We start from the raw sequence: 23,569 nt of genomic DNA, 5'->3' as shown, positions 1-23,569 counted from the left end.
TTTAACGAGTTATCAGCAACTTTGTCCATATTGGGCCGAACAAATGAACCGGAAATATTCGCTGATATTTTACGTTGGGGCCAATTTTTATTTTATGGTTGGCTTTATTTTTTTGTTTGGTAACCACTTATCTTGGATATCTCTATGTATTAATGTATCGATAAAACTGCTCATTAAACAAGAATTTTCATCGTATCTAATTGAAAAATGTACCGCGTTAACGGCAAGGCTCATTTGAATAACTTCCAAGCAATGCATACTAATTTCAGCATTACTAATAGAACTTTACCCATTCAAAAGTTTTTACCGCCATCAATAAGCGTCAATACTAAAACGAAAAGCTATATAATTGGATTTTAAATAACGATCGCTTTCCTAACTGCATAACCGAGCCTTTAGTTAAAATCAGTTTGGAAAGTAACAGTTTACTTTGCAGCCGAATATGTTTCGCATGTATGGAAGGTTATAACTATTTGGTCACTTCGAAATGAGTAAATTAAAAAGTAAAGTAAAAGTGAAGGCTGTTAATAATACATAGCAACTAGAGGTGGGATAAACGGTTATTTTTCTGTAACAAGGTTCCGACGTTCCAGTTCACGTTGGTAATAGGTTTCCAAATGCGGTTTCAAAAGGAACATGTTATTTTTAAAAATTTTCATTAAACATGCGCAATGATGATGGTAGAAATAGTAATGACAAATAATGATTTAATTTATTAAAAGAATATTTTCTAACTAAAGCTCTTAGATAAAATAAAATATTCTAAAATAAAAAACAAAACATTGGTCAGAAGTACCTGCTTAAAGAACAAAAAACTGATAATAAACTAGATAAAATATATAAATAAAAACTGATTAAATAAAATATTCGCTTTATTTGAAAAAATGTTTAAAAATCTTATTTTCATTTAAAAATTAATTAAGGTTTAAAAATAAAAATTTTTGCAGATACTTTTTACTGAGTTCGAAGTATTACCCGAGTAAATGTTGGTCCCACCAAAAAATAATTTTAAAAATTATGTCGACCTTACAACGCCTATATAACTAACTTTCATTTCATCTTGTGGCTGAATTTATATCTAAAAATGGCACGCTTGCTTAAATGCAGGTGCACATTGTTGTTACAACGTTAATTATTTTACATTTCAACTGTGATGGAATTTATGTCTTAGACTCTAAATTTGGGCATAGCTCATGTGCAAATGTACATTCTACGTAGTTTGCTGATTATAGGCATATACTTGGTTCTGTGCTGGTGCGCACCGCCGTTACGGTTTTATGAGAAGGTTTCAAAAACAACCTTTTAATCGGAAAACGGCTGCAGCTGGTTCGAAGTGCGTTCAACTGTTTCGGTTTTATGAGACGGTTCCAAAAAGAACGGTTAAATTGGCAAACGGCTGCAGCTAGATAGATGCTCGACGGTCTCGCATCGGTACTGTGCTGTTGCGAACGGCTTTTTCCGGTTTATGAGACGGTTCCAAAAACAACTGGTTAAATTTGCTAGCTGTAACTACGGTTTCAGGTTACACGTTTGGAACAATGTTATTTTCGCGGTTACGTTAAATACCGACCATCCCTAATAGGAACTAGCATACAAACGAAATGTGGCCTGCATCTAGGCCTTAATTCTGAAAAGCGATCGTGAAAGTGGTGAATTATTTTCATCAGCCTATCGAGATATTTCAGTAAAATTCACGTGTTCAAGCAGATTGAGCTTAAATTTAGAACCGTAACAAAATCTAGGTATTTAATGTTTTAAACCTCATTCTGTTTAAAGTGAGAACAGACTGGATAAAGGCTAAATTTGCGTTACTTACGGTTATAATTTTGATAAAACACGAACAGACCAGGAGGTTTATATGCGCTTATTCCCAGGGATTTAACTGCGTTTGTTTCTTTTGGAAAATGCAAGACAAGTATAAAACAACGTACTTGAGTATACCTGCGTTGAGGGAACGAGGTAAGCATCAAACGCTGGGGAAGCACTTAGGAAACCAAATGCAGGAATTATTGTCAGCAATCACGAGTCAGAATTTCTCCCTTTTATGTGATTCGACGCTTATTTAATAAAATAATTTACTTCCTAATAAAATACCGGAAATTGTTGAGGTGATATTTGAATATTTTTGGTTCTATATATGCAACATATACTTTTTTAGACATCTCATCAAAATCAATAATCGCCATTTTCTAGATGTCCATCGCCTCATAGTTTTAACTTTAATTTCATTTAAATGCTTGCAGTTATTGCGGAAAGTTGTCGGACTGTTTTATTTTTACGCGCTGAGTTATATTTTTGGGAAACACTCGACGGGAACCGACCACAGATAAATGCTTTTGCCACTCTTGCGGAAAGATAAACGCGTTGCAATTTATTACAAAGAATGCATTGGTTGAAAGTTTGCTCTCGGATTTTTGCGGATTCTCTTTGTATCTCGTTTCAGTGATTACAATAAGGAAAGATAATTGAACCGCTTCTGGCTTTGCCAAGGAGATACGTTTTCAATAAAACACGATCCATGATTTGAAAACAGCTCAGATGTTTATTTAAGGTGTTTCTTTTTGCTGAAAATGTGTGAGTTTGAGATATGAATCGTGCGATTTGTGTGCAGTTCCGACAGTCCGAATTGTTTTCTGAATTCTAGTCAAACACAGCAAACAGCAGTTTGCTACTATTTCAAAAACTTAAACTGTTCGATGCCACCATAAAAATTGGTATCCATTAATAATCTGATGAATTGAATCCATCATTGATTGAACCCATTCTCAAGTTAACGAGAATTACACTGCATTTAATTCGAATTCAGGATCCGCATACATTATGTTTGTCGATAAAGGATTACTGTGAAAAATCAGAAGTAAATCCATTCGTTCTTTTCCAGCATAGGGATAAGCCGGAGTTAAATTGCCTTTTAAAGAATTTCTTTTATCTTGGCTGTAGGGGCGCAAATTTTTCCGTATTTTACAAGTTATTTCGTTTTTTGAACAGCTGACCATACCGCCAGACCCATGAGCCTACGAACTTGTAGTTTATTTTATTTGTAATTTTTAATTAAAACATTTAATACGTTGAAATTAAATTTTCATTTCGAACTCGTTTTCTTTCGAATACATTTAGTCTTATTATTACGTTAAATATATGAAGACTTGCAATTCTAAAGGAAAATAATTCAACAAGCAATATCTGATCTGGATGTAGACATCTACAATGGTAAATTATTCGGAAATAAATTGCTTTTAAATGTATTGGTTTATTCTATTTGATCGGGAGCTGTGAAAGATTGTACACCGTTCACCAAGTGGATTTATTCCGATGAGTTTAAGCTTCATGATCAGTTTGTCAAGTACATTATTATTCCAATTTAGTGAACTGAATAACTCGTTCAGTTTGAGAGGCATTTTAATTCTCCCAGTATTGGGGAGTTTGGAGTTTATATTCTCCATGATAAACGACATTTTATTAATTTAAAGGCGGATTTTGGTTTTGGCAATTTGTTTTCATTTTGTTGCCGTGTTTGCAAATGTTGTCCTAAATTTGTGCGATCAAACGAATTTCAGCAGTTTTTCTGTTTAGTGTTTGTGGTCTGTCTAGTTCAATTGTTTCATTTCGCACATTTTTCAAGTTTTGTTTTAACACACAGTTCTTGCAATTTTTTGTCGATACTTTATTCATTAAGTTTGAAATTCACCCACGAAATTAAAACTAGTTTTGATACCTAAACTAGTTTTAGTGCTCATTTTTTTTTTCATTTAAGCATTTAACTTTGTTTTCTTTTTCTTATAAGAGAAATCACTATTTCCGGTAGGATCTGGATGACTGTCTATGCGTTTTTTTGCCCTTGATTTTATTACTGGTTCTTACTTTAGAACTTTGTCAACAATTTTCTACTTCTTTGGGTTTTTACCTTTATGCAAATATTTGTTATGTTGTTTGAGACAATATATTAATAGCTGATTTTTCATAAATTTTTCTTCCAGTTAATTTCGATCAGCAAAAAGAGAAAGAAAATTTAATAGTTCGGAAGCTGTTTAGCTTTGGAATGTGGAACTGAAAATATACGAGTAAGTTGAAGATATCATCGATTTTCTAATGAGCTTTTATGAGACATAGTTTCGAAGGTATCCCGCATATTTAATTTATTATAATGCCGAAAATGCGATACATTTTGAGGTTGTAACCCATTCAACCAAAATTGTGTAGATATTTTCCATATATTATTATTTGAGGTCTTTGGCAGCTGCTCAAATTGCGTTCCAACGAAAAATGTTCTTATTGGAAATTTAATATGTATTACGTATCCCTTTGTTCTCATTCTTTCCTGAAACATAGTAATTGAAAGGAGGTCTTTAAAGTCACTACTACGCTTGCAGTTGAGAATATAAGATTTGTTTGCGGTTCTGAAAATATAAGGCGTAGAATTATATTCTCAACAGATGCGGCCTGGCAAGCTGCGCCAGGCTATGCATACTAATTTGCCAGGTCTAAAATGGAAAATACTCTATAAAGCGGCGGAAAAGGATTATTTCTTGCTCCAGGTCTTTTTAAAGAGTTTTGTTGGTTTAGCACGAAACTTTATTGTGCATCTGTTTGCCGTTAGGTAAGAGCCCAGTTTTCCAACAGTTTGTAAATTCTGTCATATTTAGGAAACTCAGTGGGGAATATTTAATGCCGCATGTATTAAGAAGCTCTTTCATAAGTAAGAGTATGTAAAATTAATTTCCGTTTTAATAGTAAAGCGTAGATTGCTGGCAAACCAAATTGAATTTTGCTTGAAGTAAATTTGTGTATACTTTGAAATTAAATTAAAATAATTTACCGCTAAAAAGTTTTTATTGCACAATTGTGCAAATTATTCATCATATTCTTTCCGTTGGGCTTTGAGTAAATATAAACCCTCACATAGGTGTAAGATGAAATATTTGCGATGAAAATAACAACACCGTACCAGGTAAAATACTGCAGATCGAAAAGCCATTGTCTTCGACTTTCCTCTATGTACCTTCAGGTCAGAAAAAATTGTGAAATAAACAAACGGTTCAGCTTCTTCTATTAAGCAGGAAATCGAAAAATACATTCCAATAAGGAAAAGTGATTTGAAGCAATTCCTTAGAAACGTCCTTGCCCATATTTTTAGATAAGTAGTAACTGCAGGTTGTAGAAGAACCTGATATTTTTCAGTCTCCAGAAAATGCGGCCCTATTTGCTCTCGCACAAACGTATATTTACAGTAATTATTTGATGTAATACCAACACGTCTAGTGCAGGCTCAAATTTTAATCAGACCATTTGTGTGTACTTCGAAATTTGCATGTATTTTTAATTACCTATCTTTTTAAATCTCAGCCAGACACCACCTTGAATCTCATTTAGAAAGTTAAGCGGAATTAATTTTGGGGGATATCTAAATTTTGGACTTAACGAAATGTCGAAATGTTTAATAAGCTCCGCTACTCCTTGCTTGATTTGCATGATTCCAAATCTCTGACCTGAAATGGAAATGAAACATTCTTAAGCTGGAAATTTGTCTTAATGGAGAATAAAATTTTAATTTCATGAACTTATTAAAAAATTACACAGACCTATACATGTGCGTGGACCGTTTCCAAATGGAAAAAATATCGATCTGTTACTGTCGGCTTTGCCCAGCATTCGTTCTGGCAGGAATTCTTTAGGATTAACAACATATTTTTCGTCATTCATCAGCAGGCTATAAGGAAGTATCACTGTGTCTCCGGGATAAAGCTTAACTGTAATCTTCTTAAAGTCTGAACTATCAGGCGTATATTGAAAGGGTTGAGTACACGTTTTCACCATAATGTCGAAGAGAGGGGTGAATCGTAAAGTTTCTGAAAAACAAAGAGCTATAGAAAATTTTGCAAAATAGCTTTACATATTTAATTACCATTCAAACACGCATCCAGCCATTTTAGTTCAAAAATAGTTTCATAAGTAATACCGTTGTTATTTTCTTCTACAGTTTTAATTTCGTCTCTTATTTTCTTTTGATATGTCGGATTCACTGCCAAGTTCATTAGCAAGCTTGTCATAACGTTGGAGGAACTTTCATAACCGTCGAGAAAGAATGTGGTGGCATGTGCAGCAATATCTGTATTACTTAAACCTTTTTCCTTAGCAATTTGTAAAATGAACTCGAAATAATCATTGATTTTCAAATTGCTTGATGCTCTGTGGTTTACTACTTGTGTAACGATTTCAATTAGTCGGTGTTCAGCATCTTTAGGCACCATTCTGCAAATAAACCTCGAATCAGTTCTTAGCTCGTTTATTTACAATTCATTTTAAAATTGGCATAAAAGCAAAAGATTGAATAGAAATATGTCATATGCTGTTAATTCAGTTTCAGATATATGTTTTTAAACCAGATTTTATAAATACCACTTAGCTGGATTAGAATCAAATGTTTGTGATCATTTAGTGATTCACTTTAATTGTTCACTTCTCTTCATGATACTCTTTCAGAAATATACTAGAGCTCTATTGAAAATAACTCAGTTGTCTCAAGTAATAGTGCAGAAACAGACAGGAATTTCAGTACTTGATTCGTATGTTTCGGGAAGCTTGCGTGTTAAACTTCCATATGAATACGTTGGCAACTTCAGCAGATTATATAAATAGTAATAGAAGACAATTTTATTATCTTAAGAGCTGTGATAAAAAATCTAAATAAATTTACAACAGAAATGGATTTGCGAGCACATCGTTATTTAGCGTGAATAGAAGTGTTAACCATTCAAATTTATCAACAGTTCTAATAAAGTTCATTCAGATGGTCTTTTGATCCTGAATGTAATCCTCCTCAGTAACTAGGGAACTGAACAGTTAAAGTGGAAACGAAATAGTGGCGCGCCTGATTTTTGGTAAACTGCAAAGTATTGGAACTTTTGTACCACACTGATTTTAATACATTTTGTAGTAATTTGTCGCTTAATTCTTTGGCTAGTATTTCAATGGTTAGGAGTGTTAGTTTTAGTTTTTGAAACTGCGTCATTTTGTGAAGATTTGTTTGGTTCGCTTGATTTGGTTAGATCTGCACGTTGAGGAAAAAGACTCAGTTTCAAAACGATTCACTACAATTTTGTTTCAAGTGGAGAGGTAACGTACAGAATATGTCACAGAACTCTGATCAAAACACACGACTCAGTGCTTTACTCGCTATTTGCCACGAAAAATAACAACTGAAAATTTCAGACTCTTGTAATAATAATGCAATAACACGCTGCGACAAAAAAAAAATTCGATTGATTGGTACAAAAGTTAAATTTCTTTGAACAAATATGTTTTTTATTTGATTAAGTTTTGAACTGAGTTAACGTTTTGGAATTGTCCAACTTACTTCACTGACAGAGCGATTCTAAGAATCGGTAAAACTGTGGTCAGTTGTTGCAGGATCCCATTAAGCGATCCAGGTGTCAAAATTCTATTGGCTAATTCCATAAATTCTGAGATCTCCTCAGATTCGAAAGATTTTCCATCAATCCCAAATGCGGCAATAGCCACATTGTCGAGAGTAAATCTTCTAGTTAGTTCCCTGGCATTAACTCCGTCCGCTTCAACACTCGGATTGTTTTCAACAAATTTGACTAACTTTGCTGCTACTCCAACTATTAACGGATAAATGTCTTTCATCTGCAAACTAGCGTTACTAGCGTGTTGCTATTTATTATGCAAAATCTACTTAACCTTTCCGCCGGTGAACCCTGGCGTCAACATGTGCCTAGTGTCTCTCCATTCTTGATTTCGTAGCACAAATGGATTTTGACCAAATAAAGGATCTTTCTTTTTATCAATGTTGAAATCATTATTATAAAACGATTTGTGATCTTTTACCAATATTCTGTTGACAAATTCTGGGTCTCGAACTAGCAAACATGGACTGGTTGCTCGAAAGATGCCCACAAACGGATACTCATCATACTTTCTGAAAATCACAATTAATATTGGTTTCAACGGATTCTAGCAGGAAACAGTGGAAACTGCCGATGCCAATTTATTTCTGACAATGCAAGGCGCTTCATGCTCCCGATGACTCATTGAATCTATCAGACTTATTATTATTTTTATTAAAATACATAACAACTGGTATAATGATTAGCAAATTATTTTAATTGAGTTCAGGTCACTTGCGTTTATATCTCGCATGTATGAAGACTAATCAGGGATTATATGAAAACGTTTAGTATTGAGGTTACCACCTATACACAAGAATACCATGCATAATTGAAATGTTGTTTTTTTTGGAATGGAAATTGCACGCAAACGAAACGCTGTTCTTCTATTGTGTAGACGAGCCCACTCAAAACATACAGGTTTTTCCTTTAAGTATATAGAGATTTCTGCTTTTTATAATTTTACATTATTTTTATTGCTTCCATCACCTAGCGAAGGCGACGTTTGCTCCGCTTTATTAACCAAATATGTTTAGATTAAAATGTGTTTTTGTACCATTTTTTATTAAATGACTCGGTATTAAAATACTCGTTAGTAACTTACTTAGTTGCTAACTTCGTTAGTTACTTTAAATAGCAATTGAGGACCTTAAAATAAATTATTAAGGTGCGCAGCTTCTGCAGGAAATAGTAAAATGCGTAGCATTAACGTCGGGTCCGAATCAACAATTTTTTTACAAGATACAGCCCGTTATAAATAGCATAGCATAAAATATCCAAGCACCAAGCACCTGATTAAATACCAGGAAAACGTCAAGTTGGTGGATTGTTTTTACTCTTCTCAAGTAATCAGCCTTTTCTTTGCTTGAAAGGTATTTAGTATTTATCCACCCACTCATTTATTATTTTTTTATCCGTTTTATATGCTTAGATTTAATAACCCGTGTACTTTTAGCATTTTAGGTAGTAATTTTCGATTTAGGCAGTTGAAAGCTTTTGAAAATATTCTTAGCGCTTTATCGGCCGCTCCCGATGTCTTGAGCTTTCTTAATGTGTACTTGTGTTTTCGATGTTAATCGTTTTTCCTTTCATATCCGAAATTTCTTACACTTAGGCACAAAAACTACAGAGAAGCGGGTTTTTTGTTGGTGTTTATATTGAGAATATGTCTTCCATTGTGCGTTCGTTTTCGAATCGTGCAATATATAGAAGTTAAAAATTACTTGGAAGTTAGGGTCCAAAGGGACTTCCGGTGTTGTTCTCAAAACATCCAGACTGTAAGCTCACACATCAGAAATCCAACCAACTTATTAATGATGAATTAATCTACTATTGCCCAGCTACAGCATAGATTTGTTAACTTACTGGTAAATTTCCGTTATAACCTGCCCAATAGTTTTTCTTCCGAATAGATGTTCAGCAAGATTTCCGACTATTGGCCATGGTTTCGGGCCAGGAACACCCCTGTTCACCCAATAGTATGATCTAATTTTGTACCACAACACAAGCAAAACTATGAACGTTGCTAGAAGTACCTCAAACATTTTTACTAGACAAACGGTTGCTAAACGTGATACCCAACTCGATTTAATAATATAAACTACATTAAATTATGACCTTTAGCAGGATGAACCGACTTATTACTGATAATGGTCAAATTGATGTATTAACGCAGTGTACAGATTAAGTGTATTGAGAATTCAGTTCAACGTAAAGCACGTCGGCTCATTTCGCACATTAAAATTTGGGTTCGTTCTTCTTTTCAATAAGCTTTTCAATGGTACCAAGATTTTATTAAATTCGACACCAATATTTCCGACAATGCCTAGGATTAAATGATTTTCCATCAGGAAAAGAAAAAAAAAGGTTTTATCATTAAATCAGGTTTTATTGTAATTAAATCAATATAGAAAATTTACCGCTCAATTTAATCATTGGGTGCGTACTGGTAATTTAATTACTTCTGAAGAATTACAATTTTGTATGAAGTATGTAATTTAGTGAACGGAATATATTATTATTATTAAATGGTTGGGTTTTGTTTTGGTAATGCTTCAACTTTCAAAGGATTGAAGAGGGATTTCCTGTAGGAGAGCTGAATTGACTCTATGCGGTCCGGAGACCCAGGAGGCCATTCTATCGTTTCTCGTCTTCGAACTCTGTTTCATGGGTAATTGTTTTCTGTTGAAATTTCAATAAATTGTCACTTGACGGATAGAGGATGATGGATGTTGGACAAGTTAATCGAGAACTTCGACTTGAGCAGACTCATCTAATATTCTGGGTCGATTTCTTGCTGATTTTTATGCGAAATATTTGTTGGCTTGCTGTAGAAAATATGTTTTTATTAAAAATTGATCAGAAGAAACACGGAGCGCGACTTAATAGTAAATGGATTTCAAATATTTGCTGATTGGATTTGGAACACTACATTTTAAATGTCCCCACAAAGATAAATCGAAGGGCGTTAGATCGGGAAACCTATACGACCATTCTAATGTTCCTCATCTTCCAATTTTGATTTTCCTGGGCAATTGTTATCCAACACTTGCCTAACGGGTTACACACACTCCAATCTGTTTAATCTTTCGATCGACCACTAACAATCTTTAACTCAAATCAGCAATCATTAAATCTCGAACGAGTTGAAATGATTCGAAACAAGGCGTTCATTAATTCAAAATACATATATTTTTCATAATTGAAGAAATAAGAAGTGTATCAAATAAATTGCTGCCATAAAATAAGACGTTATTTACTTACTCAGGTCACATTTATGTGATGCATCGATTTGTTGAAAAGTCAGTTCTTTTGTAGTTTTTTTGTCTTCTTTTTGAATTGTTTAAGAATAAGCCGAAACGAATCTTTGATATGGAGTTACGCATAGAATTTCACTTAAATTAAGTCATGTTCAAAGGACATACAAACAGTCAATTTGAGCAATGTTTTAAATTCAACCTGTTGTCAAAATCCAAATTTTTTTTCTTTGGCTAATAACAAGTAGCATAAATGTTGGTGAGAAATGCTCTTCTTGGAATGGGTTTTTCTATTGCCTTGCCTGGTAAGATAAAATCGCAACTATGAGTTAACAAAATATATTTTAAGCCATGCATTTGATGATACTTATAAAGATTACATTCAAAATGCTTCAACAGGGCCCATCAAAAGGTGTTACTGTTAGTTGCATCATTCGAGCAAATCACCACACAAGTGCTGTTTACTTTGTAATTTTTTTATATCTTATCCAAAACCCTCCTTTGGGTTCATTGAAAATGTGGTATGGAATATAGGTCATCGGTTGTTTCATTTTAGGGCTAACAGATAGTTTAAAATGTTTAAGAACACTGACTGTTCCTAGTTTTATTTGCAGAATTGCGAAGCGTCGACCTGAAATTGAAACATCAGATATTAGTCGTTACAAACGATGAAGGACTATCTAATTGTTGGTCATGAGTGAACATTTAAGCATTGATAATTTTTGCATTAAAAATCAGTTTGGGTTTTCCTACTCAACGTACCAATGCATGCTCTGGGACCATCTGAGAAAGGATGAAAAGTGCCCTTGATAAATGAGTCCTTTGAAAACATCCTTTCTGGAGTAAACTTTTTTGGACTTTCAAAATAATTGGGATCTTCGGTCGTCATGGCATACGGAAGAACAACAACATCCCCTGGAATTAGTTTAACACTCATTTTTTTAAAATCAGATGTAGTGGCGGTGTATTCAAACGGCTCATTGCATCGTTTTGTAAGAACATCTGCTACCGGAGTCACTCGTAAGGATTCTGAAATTATTTCAGAGCAAATAATAATGTAAACTTTAGTGATAATTTTGAGTTACACACCATAAAGGCAAGCATTCAGCCAAGGCATTTCGTGGAGAGCATCATATGTGAGCTGTCCCTTGTTTTCCAATTCATACTTTTTAATCTCCTCTCGAATTTTATTCTGATATTCCGGATTTTGTGCGAGATTGAATAACAAAAACGATAAAGTCAAAGATGAAGTTTCATAGCCGTCTAAGAAGAATGTACTTGCATGGGCGGTAATTTCCGTATCTCCAAAGTGTTTTGCTTTGGAAAGTTCAATTAGAAATTGCAAGTAGTCACTAGCTTCAACGTTATTTGCCCTGCGATGTTTAAGCACGTCGGAGATAATTTCAATTAGTTTGCTTTCCACTTCTGGCTTAACAACTCTGAAAAGCATTTTCTAGGTTATATTAACGAAGAGATCGGCATAAATAAATTTGTGAAAATGTTTGCTCCCCATTTTACTCTTACGGGATTGTTCGGATCAAATTTGTTTCACTATTCAAAAAGTTGATTAATACTCACGAAAGGCTTGCTAAGTTTACAATCCCTGGAAAAATTTGCGTCAACGCAATGAATATTGACTGGACAGTCCCAGGTTTTAAAAACTGATCGACTAACTTATTAAAATCCGATATATCCTCATAACTCTCAAATGCTTTGCCATCGACACCGAATGCAGTTTTTGCCACGTTATCCAACGTGAATCTCTTGGTTAATGCCCGGGTTTCGATTCCATCACTTGCAGCCGTTGGGTGGTTTTCGATAAATTTTACAAAAATGCAGGCAATATCTTTTAACAGTGTGAACAGATTTTTCATCTAAAATTTCAAACTTTTTTACCCGTTTACTTAATGACTCAAAGAAGTTCTTGCCTTGCCACTAGTCATTCCAGGTGTAAGCATATGTCTGGTGTCCTTCCATTCTTGATCCTTTAACACAAAAGGATTATGACCAAGTAAAATATTTGACTTTTTGTCTACGGTGATTTCGTTGTTTCGAAATGATGCAAAATCTTTGGTCAATATTTGAGTGACAAGGTTTGGATCCCTAACGAGTAGCACTGGTTGGGTTGCCCTAAACATTCCAACAAATGGGTATCCTTCATATGTCCTAAAAAAAAGCAGAAAGTTTCATGATAAAATTTAAAAATGGCATCCAATGAAAATTCTCTTTTTTGAAACACAACTTAATACATACTGACTGTCAAGCAATGAAATAGGGAAGAGTATGAAAAACTATTATGTTTGAAATGTTGACTTAATTACTAAATAAAGAACGGTTGAAAAAAGTCAGGCGGCAATAATTACCGATTATAACAACACATAGTTAATAATCGGTTAACAATCATAATTAATAGTGTTAGTTTCTTCACCGATATATGAACAATTGAAAGATGGTTTCTCTTTCTTGAGGATTCGGTCTGGGCAGTAGTGAAAAAAGGAAAATTTGTTAAATAAAAATAGAGATAATTTTTAGCTTCCAAGAAAGCTTGGTAGCTAAAAAAGTTTTTCTTTTTTCACACCGCTGCCCAAACCAAATTCCCATTAAAGAAAAACCATTTTTCACTTAATTATAATTAACAGGCATATAGCAAATCAAGACATAAGAAGCTCACAACTTGTAGAAAATTGATTAAATTAATATGATGAAAACAAATAAAACTGGCATAATTCAACGGACGACTCTATCAGAATCCAATTAAACTCGATTGGTCCACGAATTCGTAATGTACTCGCTAAAGCCCCCATAACCCAGTTAGCGATTGAATGAGGCCAATTTCGTAACGCAACTACTGTCCATTTTTTACAAATAAAAATTAATTTCTTTTGCTCGATAGTCGCAATGTATTGCGTCAAATATATTGAAGGATCATCATGTGGAACATGAAAAATTCTGCTCCACTCGATAAGGTTTGTTTGCCACGAGTTCGTTTCCATTGGATTGTTTTCTGCTTGTTAACTTGGAATATTGGGCTGCTCTCATTATTTTTTTCCTATCCAGTCCTTTTTTCGATTGCTATTGTTATTTCCATTTCCGTATCCATGCGTCACATTTGCTCTACTTAAGCAATTATTTTCTTCCATGAAATTTTCAACATTTTCTGGTATATCCATAGCTCAAATGCCTCTAGTCATTTCTCGTCAGTCGTTTTTAGTGTCCCGGCTTTCATCTTGTGGAACATAACACATCATCGTATTTTTAATTCAGGGTTTATTTCTTGGCAGCAGAAAAGTATCTGCATTGTTGTAAATATGCCCCTGGCACGTTCAATTCTGTTTCGTTCTTCTTGGGAGCGTCATTTGTTTCATTATTTCATTTCACTAATTTCCAATTAGGTGTTGCGCCTAAGTATTTGTATTATATTACTCTTTCAATGGATGACTTTTTACGAATAGTTTACCATTGTCTTGTGCAGTTTTTGTTATTAGCATATCTTTTGTTTTGCTTATGTCCAATTTCCATATTCTCTGCCTTTCTTCCAGCTAGGAGGACGATGTGGTCAGCGTATCTGAGATTACTTATTGCTCTAGCTTAATTTACAACTGTATAACTAAATTATTTATTTACCATGTTTTCCGAGTATAGATTAAAAGGATTGCTGTTTTCCGAGTATAGATTAAAAGTATTCACCCTAGACGGTCACCCGATTGTATAGTCATTTCTTCAAAAGTGTTCTTGCTGTAGCTAACGAGGACAGACAAGACAAAGACCATGCAAGTCTTGGAGTTTCTTCGGGGATGTTGGACATTCAACGAATGTTCTCGATTATCATTTAAATATTCCATTCTCTCCAACATTCTACCACTCGCAGTATCCGTTTCTTTTGTGCATCTCTGAGTAAAATATCTTACTCCAGGACGCCTGGATAAAATTAACTTAGCAGCTTAACCGATAATTTACATAGAGTGAATACAATATTTTTTTTGTTTTCTGACTAATTTTTAAGTAGATTCATTAGAAGACAGTGTAAATAGGGAAAATAAGGGTTTGCTTCCTGAAGAATCAAGGATCAATCAATAAATCTTCAAAAAAGGTGTATTTGCTGAGGCGGTTCCGTGAGGACCACTACACAACTTACTGTTTATTACATTATATTAAATTAGTGAATCTCATTCCACATTCTTACTTGTATATTTCTCTCATTGTCGCTCCTAATGTGCATCGTCCCATGAAATGCGATCCGATATTGCCGACCAATGGCCATGGTTTAGGTCCTGGCACTCCTCGCCTTTCCCAGTACGAATTGCAGTATTTAATCCAAATTATTAGCGATACTAATAATACTCCTAAAAAAATCAACACCAACATTGTTGCTCACACAATCGCCTGTTATTTACTAATTCACACTTGCAAATAAAGCTCCTAGGCAATTCTATTGATTGGCCGGCAAGAGTGGGTTCCAATTTGAATGCACTTTAAGTTTGTTTTGCTCATGTATTCAATTCATATAAAAATGTAGTTACTTTCCGGTTGTTTTGATACTGTTTATGTGTATGTTATAGACGGTATATAGAATCAGACCGTATATATCCACACGAAACGTTTATCTGTTGTCTCGTAATTACTGAGCAGTTAAGTGTGTTAACAGAGGCATTATTTTTATTTTGTCAATTTTTGAGTCCGATGAGAAATCATAATTTGGCATATTTCCAGCAAAACCCTTCTTGGACTTTAAACACTTCGGTTGCACTGCGGTAAACTTCCCTCGCATATTCCGGTTTCCCATTTAAAATGTTAAAATTTTAAGTTTCTCGAAAAGGATTTGGGAATGTTTCAATTCGAAACTTGGGCAAAGTTATCGGTTGAAAAGTTTACAGAAAGTTATAAACTCCCAACCAACCTGAAAACGGCGGTTATAAATAACTGCAAATTCCTGCAAATTCCTGCTTATTCATAGGAAAGTTTTTCTATTTGTCCTCGTATTAAGAGTCTTCGTGATCCAAATAATAAATTCGACTTAAGCAGTTACTTGGCCTTAGTTGCATTGTTTTGATGTGTTAAATAGGGACAAGTTGTCTACTGGGGTACTAAAATAGCTCAAAACATCAAGTGGCATCAATTTGAACTTTCGCTACTCGAATTGACGGTCGAGCAACCCACATGAAAATTAGACTTGCATCAATTTTATGACTTGCGAAACAATTATTTGAACATGCAATTCTGCAGAAATTAACATCTCAATGTTACTTGGCCAATAATAAAATGCATATGCCCAGTGTTAGTGGTTAACGGTAAAAAAGATCGTATATAATCAAAAAATATTTTTATATTAGCACATCTTCTTCTACGCAATATTTCGCTATAAAAACGTTCACAAGTTAACAGGCAATTTATTTAAAATTCAAAAATGCCACAGTAGGGAACATTTTCTATTTAAAAAGTTTCTAGCAACATCTGCTGCTACCTCTCAACTTATAACTGAAATTGTCTTATACAGGCACCTGTAGAACCAAGTTCCAAGTAACGAACTATCAAAGGAGTTGAAAAGTTTTATTAAATATCTTGTTTTATACTTGCAAATACGGTGAGGCCTCTGAAACATTGCCGAAGTAAACACTCGTTATTTTGAATATAAAGTCGTTCACTACTCGGGGTTTAAACATAAATGAATATAAAGGTGTGCTTAATGGGCGGATAGTTGAATTTGTTTGAAATTTACAATTCAATCTGGGTACTAGTTCTCACGCGTCTCTGATTTTCGCATAATTTTGTGGGGTTTCACGGTAGACCTAATTTTTATTTGATCTCGCTGGATCAATCGGTATTTAACATAGTCGAAAAATTCAATAAAGGTAGAAAATTTTTATAATCAATTTGATAATAGTTGATATATAGATAATTACTATTTGTGTAGTAACTCTGGTGAAAATTATTGAAATGCAATTGCCATGAGTCCCAATGCAAAGCCAAGCCATTGAAAATACTTGCTTCATTAGTTTGTTGAAAAAGTTAGCAGACAAAATATATTTTTAATTCGGCTTGTTGGATCATATTATTTTATTGGTTGGGAGACTTAGAAGTAAACAAGTTGCAAGGTCAAAACTGAATAATAATTGGTTGAATTAAGTTTACTACGCATATGAAACCTTCAGTTAATAATATTTATATACACTGTGCCCTAATGGAGTACATTAGGTGCCATATGGTCCGAAAAATAACTATAATAAGAGCTGGGCTTATATTTGTTATCAGCAGTAATATTAATATAGCTACTCTTAGCAAATGCTTTCGTGCCCCGGACGTGGAAAAAGATTCAATATTTTAAGTCACCGAAAACATTATCTGTTTCCGTAGCCTTCTAAAATTTTCAAATGGAAGTGGACGGTTTACGTTGTTAACTGTCTAACTAAAAAAAGCTAAATCTTGACTTGAAACAAGCCCATACATTTCTTAATTTTTTCTGAACATTTACTGCGGTATTTGTTACTTTGCTCATGCTTCAAACCATATCATTAGCCTATAGCATGTTGTTTATGTGTAGAAACAGAGCCTTTTAGTTTCGTGACATCTCTCCCTTCGAAAACTCTTTCCAAAGTCGCATAAGCTACTTTTTTCAAAACGTAAAATAAGTAATAAAATACTCTGAAGAGAATATTGAATCATTAATTCCAGATTTATTAATGAAAATACTGCTAATACATTTAACAAATATTTTGTGATTCTAAGTTCTAAGTCACCAAGCGTTGCATGAAATCCTTGTTATCACATGTAAAGCCATTCAATATTGCCATTAGTTCCCGTAGAATATCTTCTTTAACAATAATTGCTTTTTTTCTAATATACTGAAGCCAATATCCCACCTTTATTCAATCTTATTGCACTTTAAATTGAGTTCCAGCTAGACCGCTTGGAAAAGCTCACTTTGCAGCTGATAAAAGAAATACTGCAGAGATTTTTCCGTCAAAGAAATAAACCGCCTTTATCGGTACATCGCGAGAATTTCGTCCCTATCTCATTGTAAGGGCCACTCAAGCAAGATAAGAAATATGATATTTTATTTGGTATTTTCCATGGTCTTTCTTTTCATTTAGCCAGTATCATAAATTGGTAATTTTATATATTTCCTGCAATATTAAATTCTGCTAGCTGTTTTATGAAATTTAATATTCTACTTAATATTATTTACCATTCAAAATTCATTATACAAAATATGTTACTAATTTTCCGGAAATTTACAATTTGAGTGGAATATTCCATCAAATAGAATTCATGGAGCATTCATACACATTTTATGATTATCTGCTAATTGAAGGGAGCGTTTAATTTGTGGAAATGTATCAGGAGACCGGAATAAGATTTCAACACCTTAATCTTCATCTACAGACCAATATATTTTTTAATGGAGCATCCTCTTAAAATCAGCCCAACTAACCCAATCACGTACCACGTGAAAAGATGTAAATGACAACTTACTGGCTTATAGAAATACCTTGATGAGGTAGTTCTTTTTTAACTCCCATAGTCTAAACCCGGTCTTAAGTTCATCCTGTTCTGGTGTCTTACCAATGACTTTTAATTGAATCTACAGCCATTTTTGCAGTATGCGAAATAACTCGCAGAAGTTTGTTGAGCTTAAACGTTTTCATTTTAGTAACAGATGCCTATTTAGGTCCTGTTCGTGTGTATCGGCCAATAGATAGTGGTGTTGGGAACCCGAACGGTTTGTTCAATTTCCCGTTTATTTATTTAATTTAAAATAAATATCAAAATGTTTTATACACTTTTATTTAATTTATGAAATAAATTTCTTACTTATTAAATACTAAATAATGGAGGAAAAGACTGTTATGCAATTTTGGTAAAATGCACGACCGCGATGTGTCTCGACTGAAGTTTGTAGAGTGTCTTATTTGGGGACAAATCAGACGGTCTTTTATATCAAAATTCGATGACGTTTTTGTTTATCCAGAATCGTTCTTCTTGGAACGTGAAACCAAAAGGCTATCTTATGTCTGAAATATTACTAAATCAATTAACCATCCTAGAAGAAAAATATACTTAAATAATGAAATGGTCACTTTAGGATGACTAGTTGAAAGAATTATCACCACTTCCACAGATGGTGTCGGACAATATTATTTAGATAAACGCTCATCGATTCATGAAAGCTTCTAAGCGCGAAAAAGGAAAAATAAGCTCAACCACTTTGTTTGTTGTAACATTAAGACGCTATTAGGTTATTTATAGCTAGATCGGGTTCGAATGTTGTTTAGGTAATCAGATGCGTACGTGAGAACCCAGAATTAACGGAATAATCATGTCATCAAGGCATGGTACATAACAGTGGCTAAAAATAAAACACTCTTTTCTTGGGCCAACTTTCCGGCTATATTTAAGCCGTATTTAAGTTTTCATCTTGGGGGCTCTAAAACAAAAACAGAGTAGTTTCAGTCTTAAATTGAGTAAAAGTAATCTCATAGTCAAGAAAATATCGTCATTTAGTCATCAATGTTAAATTAAAAATGAATTTAAAAAAACTGGTATGAGAGTAAAATCAAATATGAGGTACAAAGGGCAAAAACAATAATATTTAACAGTATTTAAAAAAATCATGGTTAACAAGCTGTGAATTTCCATTTTAGTCTATTTAACTCGATTGGGAACAGTCGCATTTGGGATTGATTTGTCTAATGAGTTTTCAATTATTGTGACTTAACAAATATCTCTTACATTCAGTTATCAGCAAATCGTATTAATAGCCGATTTAGTACGATGGACGTGAATGGGTTGAGATTAATTCGCAATTCCTGCAGTTATCTGGTACTGAAGACAATGGAATACCTGCAAAATATTCTGCTAGAAATAAAAAAAAAAGAGAGAAATGTTATAACGCAAAGGGAACCCCTGCCCTCGATTAGGACGGGAAAGGTATCTTCTTTAGTTAAGACACGAAATATTGAAAATGAATGCCATAACGCCATAAATTCAAATATCTTTTGTTAATTCAAATATCCTCCGCTCCTGTGCCGCTTATTTTTAACTGAATGTTCGGTTTATATCCATTTGGTTTTGCGAGTTTTGAGCTTTGCATAATTGTGTGCAATGCAGCACTAATCAGTCTTCTTTTTACTGTATTTCTTTGCCACAGCATCAGTCAACAAATTTAGCTAGTTCCATCCATCTTGACCATGTCTAACAGAAGCTGAAGTCTGAGGAATTGAATTGTTTCGTTCCAGCTTCTTAAGTTGTGATTGAATTGCAATTCAGTTGGCGGGATTTGTTTTTAACATCGCGTTATTTCTGCGATGCTTTCATTCGACAAAGAACGTTTCTGTGAACTGATTTATATGCACTCTATATTTTGTGTATTGTCATATTGCCAATTGCTTTGTCCTGGAACAATCCAGTTCAGCCAGTGTTCATTTTTGCAATTATCTGATTGTTCCTTTGGAATGGCCCATGACCCGTTAGTATCTGTATAGTGTTTTCCTATTAAATTCTAGGTTCATGAGTTGCCAATCTTTGATATTTGGTATCCATTCGTATCTTTCCGTTTTTATGCACCAGTAAATCAATGAATCAGGTCCATATTTCTCACTTGTAACTTTATGGATGGATTTACGGTTTTTTTTTCAAGAAATGGGCAGTTTAGCTGCTAGGGATACAGTTTTTGCATTATACCTATTAGGAGTTCATACTGTTAAAGAATGAGACACAAGCATACAGGTGCTCTAAACGGCGGCCTTGTGACAATACTGGCCGAATAAAGTGTTTATTTATCGGAAATTATATACTTTAATACACGATGTATTACAAGTACACAGATGTTCCTACAATTTCTTAATAAAAAATATTAATTTCATTTGAGTAAATTCTATTTCTATATTACTATAACATTTATCAATTTGAGAAACCTTATAAAGTTGTTTACATGTTTACACCTTAAAAACGATTTTTAGGTTGCACTTGCTAAAACGCCAGTCGTTCCAACATCAATCGAATGTTTTCAATATTCACTTAATTGCTGTAAATTAATTCTTATTCGTCTAAGGCTGGTACTTGAATTTCTTAATTTGGAAACTTTAATTAATGGCAACAAGAAAAATTACTACCTCCTACCTTACTATAACTCACCTCAGTTTGGCAAAAAAAAATAAAAAATTGCGCATAATTGAGCAACTCTGATATCTTTAAACGGAGAGAATTTTTTATTGCAGCAGCATATTCTTGTCCCCTTTCTTGTATTATGTCTGTAGATGCTGGGGGAATGACCAATTTACAACTGCATCCCACGTTAGTTAGTAGTAGTATTTGATATAATTACTTGTTTAGCTCCAACTCTAGTGTAGTTTATTAAGTGGAATTCTTCATAGGGAGGCTCAGCGAATGTTTTGTATCTGTTCTGGTTCTTTACGTATTTTATTTGATCAACAAATAGATGGCAAAAGTAGGGATGTATAGGTGATTGAAGTGACGGAACCTGCATGTAGGCGATCGCAATATTTGCTACCCTGAAACCTGTTTTTCTCTCAAACAATGAACTTTATTTGATTGTCTATGAACTAGTAGTAGCTTGTCGTTTCCATTTCTGCATTATACTGAATGGTGTGAGCTATGCGTACCTATGTGCTGCGTAAGAATATATAAAAATGTACACATTTATTATGTTCTGACTAATTAATAGCTAATAGGGTTGCACATTTGCAAAGTACACCGGACGATTTAGAGCTTCTAATAGTTTAAAATGGAACTTTTAATTCATACATGCATTATATTAAAACAAGAAAACTGCAATTTATTTGTCAATTGAAATTTCGCAAAAAGTGCATAAAAATATTTCAAAAACTGCATGTTTTTTGCAATATGTCGATCCGGAGGGCAGAAACTTAAAGAAGAATCTCTTACAAATACCATAAGTTGGATTGCACCCTGTAGCGAAAGGTTTTAAAGGTACATGAAAAGAGGTGTTATTGGGTTCGATTGTTACCTGTTGAATGAATTATATTGGGTTGGACTGGGCGGGATTAGCAAATGGAAGATGTGATGTATTGGAAGTTTTCAATAGAAAATTGACCACTGCAGCTGCAACTATTTATTAGAACATTATGTAAAATTAACATGTAAAGCACGGATCATTGCACGGAAAGGTTTCACATTCTGGCTTTCCGATTCGGTTTCAGCAGTTCCACTTAACTTGCTTACTATTTTCCGTTTTCTATGCATATGAGAATAAAGCTGCATTCCCAGTATATAAACCCAGTAAAAGGGTTTTCATGAAACTCCAACAGGTCGGAAACTTAAACCGTTTTGTAAGAGCGGAAACTTTGGCCACAGGCTCGCATTCACATATCTAATAATATTATTGACGTTAGAAAATTGCTCCTTCCGGTGATAGTTAAGGAAGTTTATTTCTCGTAGGTGTTTCCAAGAACACTTGAGGAGTCCTTGGAGATGAATTTTAAAATACATATTTTACGATGCTTTTTATACAGCTTCCGGAGTACAAAAAACATCATGTGGTAATACTTCCTAATAAGATTAAGGAACAGGTTTTTCGACTGTCTCAAAACTAATATAAATTAAAAATAACTTAAAGCTAGATTAATTTTTATCTTAAAATATGTTTTTTATATTCCAAATAGTTTAACATTTCGCATTACTATACAAAAAAACTAACACAGCGATGTATAATAGAGACATAAGGACAGAAGAAATACATTTCTGCGTCATTATTTTACGTGAAGTCAACGGTGGAACATTTTGATGCAAAAAATTGATATTTGTGAATAGCATTATTATGAATGGTAGTAATACTTCCTAATAAGATTAAGGAACATGTTTTTCGACTGTGTCAAAACTAATTTAAATTTAAAATAACTTAAAACTAAAATTAATTTTCATCTTAAAAGATGTTTTTTGTACTCCAAATAGTTTAATACTTCGCCATTTATTTTAACATGTTTATTGGAATATAGAGAATTATTGCGCTTTGAAAAGTACAGAAATTAACATTGATAAACGGAGGCGGAGGCGGTCATGAAAACCCGTCTTTGTAAGCACAGTAATGCTTGTAACTAATCAAACTTGATGCAGATGCACTAAACAATTCGCAACATGTTCCATCATACTTCATACTAATTACATTAGGAGAAAAAAGCTAAAGGCCATCGGTTTTTCCGACCACTATAGAACCTAGGGGTTGTAAAACAAACGAATTTATTTTCTTTTGGAGTTGGCCTTCGCGGTATGGTGCAATACAAAAATTATTTCCCTGTTTGGATGACATATTGATATATGAAAGCTAGTGCTGAATAGGTCAGCTTTCAGCTATAAATCACACGGCCAAACTGGCCGAGGTATTTCTGGTTTGCTGTTCGAATGGACTTTATGGCAGGAACTGAGCACAGGTGTAAATAAAAAGCTAAACTAGAATTTGGGGATTCTAAATTTTTCGGTTTTCGACCTAGGTTTGGGTTTTCAGCGTATTCACAGTTTTTTTGAGAGAAATATTTATCCACACAGTTTTTTCATTTTGCGCAAAAATTCCTCATTTCCACAATGTTTGAAAGCATCAAATGTGTGTTTAAGGGCAAGTTGATGATTAGCGGATATCAGGTGAAACTGAGGCTTTAGAGCCAAATAGAACCCCAACTAACTAGTCTTCCATAATTCGCAGACACACTTTCCGGTAGACTAGAACAGATTTCATCTGTTGCATGTGGACAAAACTAGTTCTGTCTTTGCATACTACATCCAAACTGGTGGGTCGTAAAAATGTACTTTCTTAAACGAGAGTCGAAATTAAGTTGTCATTACTAAAGACCGGATAAAAAAGCACAAAAAAATGGAAAAAAAGTGCCTAAAAAAGCATGAAAATATTTTTAAAAAGCACAAAAAAATTAAAAAAAG

General features: G+C 33.8%; 3 protein-coding genes across 3 annotated transcripts in view; 1 reads left to right on the top strand and 2 right to left on the bottom strand.

The window, feature by feature from the left end:
* The window catches only part of LOC109545111 (nephrin), a gene marked incomplete at its 3' end in the record, with an annotated part of 199,135 nt that overhangs the window by 74,919 nt on the left and 100,647 nt on the right, over positions 1-23,569 (top strand).
* LOC109545115 (probable cytochrome P450 28d1) lies at positions 5,031-9,557 on the bottom strand. Its single transcript, XM_019915611.2, has 6 exons — positions 9,273-9,557; positions 7,702-7,939; positions 7,355-7,647; positions 5,903-6,249; positions 5,580-5,846; positions 5,031-5,486 (listed from the first exon to the last, which is right to left on the bottom strand). The coding sequence occupies exons 1-6, from the start codon at positions 9,449-9,451 to the stop codon at positions 5,317-5,319; spliced, it is 1,494 nt and encodes a 497-aa protein (XP_019771170.2). The 5' UTR covers positions 9,452-9,557; the 3' UTR covers positions 5,031-5,316.
* LOC109545113 (probable cytochrome P450 28a5) lies at positions 10,987-15,093 on the bottom strand. Its single transcript, XM_019915609.2, has 6 exons — positions 14,847-15,093; positions 12,592-12,829; positions 12,242-12,537; positions 11,753-12,102; positions 11,426-11,692; positions 10,987-11,294 (listed from the first exon to the last, which is right to left on the bottom strand). The coding sequence occupies exons 1-6, from the start codon at positions 15,026-15,028 to the stop codon at positions 11,125-11,127; spliced, it is 1,503 nt and encodes a 500-aa protein (XP_019771168.1). The 5' UTR covers positions 15,029-15,093; the 3' UTR covers positions 10,987-11,124.

The sequence above is a fragment of the Dendroctonus ponderosae genome, unplaced genomic scaffold (assembly GCF_020466585.1).
Source record: "Dendroctonus ponderosae isolate FM_Combo_2020 unplaced genomic scaffold, Dpon_F_20191213v2 Dpon_F_20191213_6, whole genome shotgun sequence".
In the NCBI taxonomy this organism is placed as follows: Eukaryota; Metazoa; Arthropoda; class Insecta; order Coleoptera; family Curculionidae; genus Dendroctonus; species Dendroctonus ponderosae.
The sequence above is the reverse complement of the archived record's forward strand: the minus strand, read 5'-3'. Positions and strand labels throughout refer to the sequence as shown.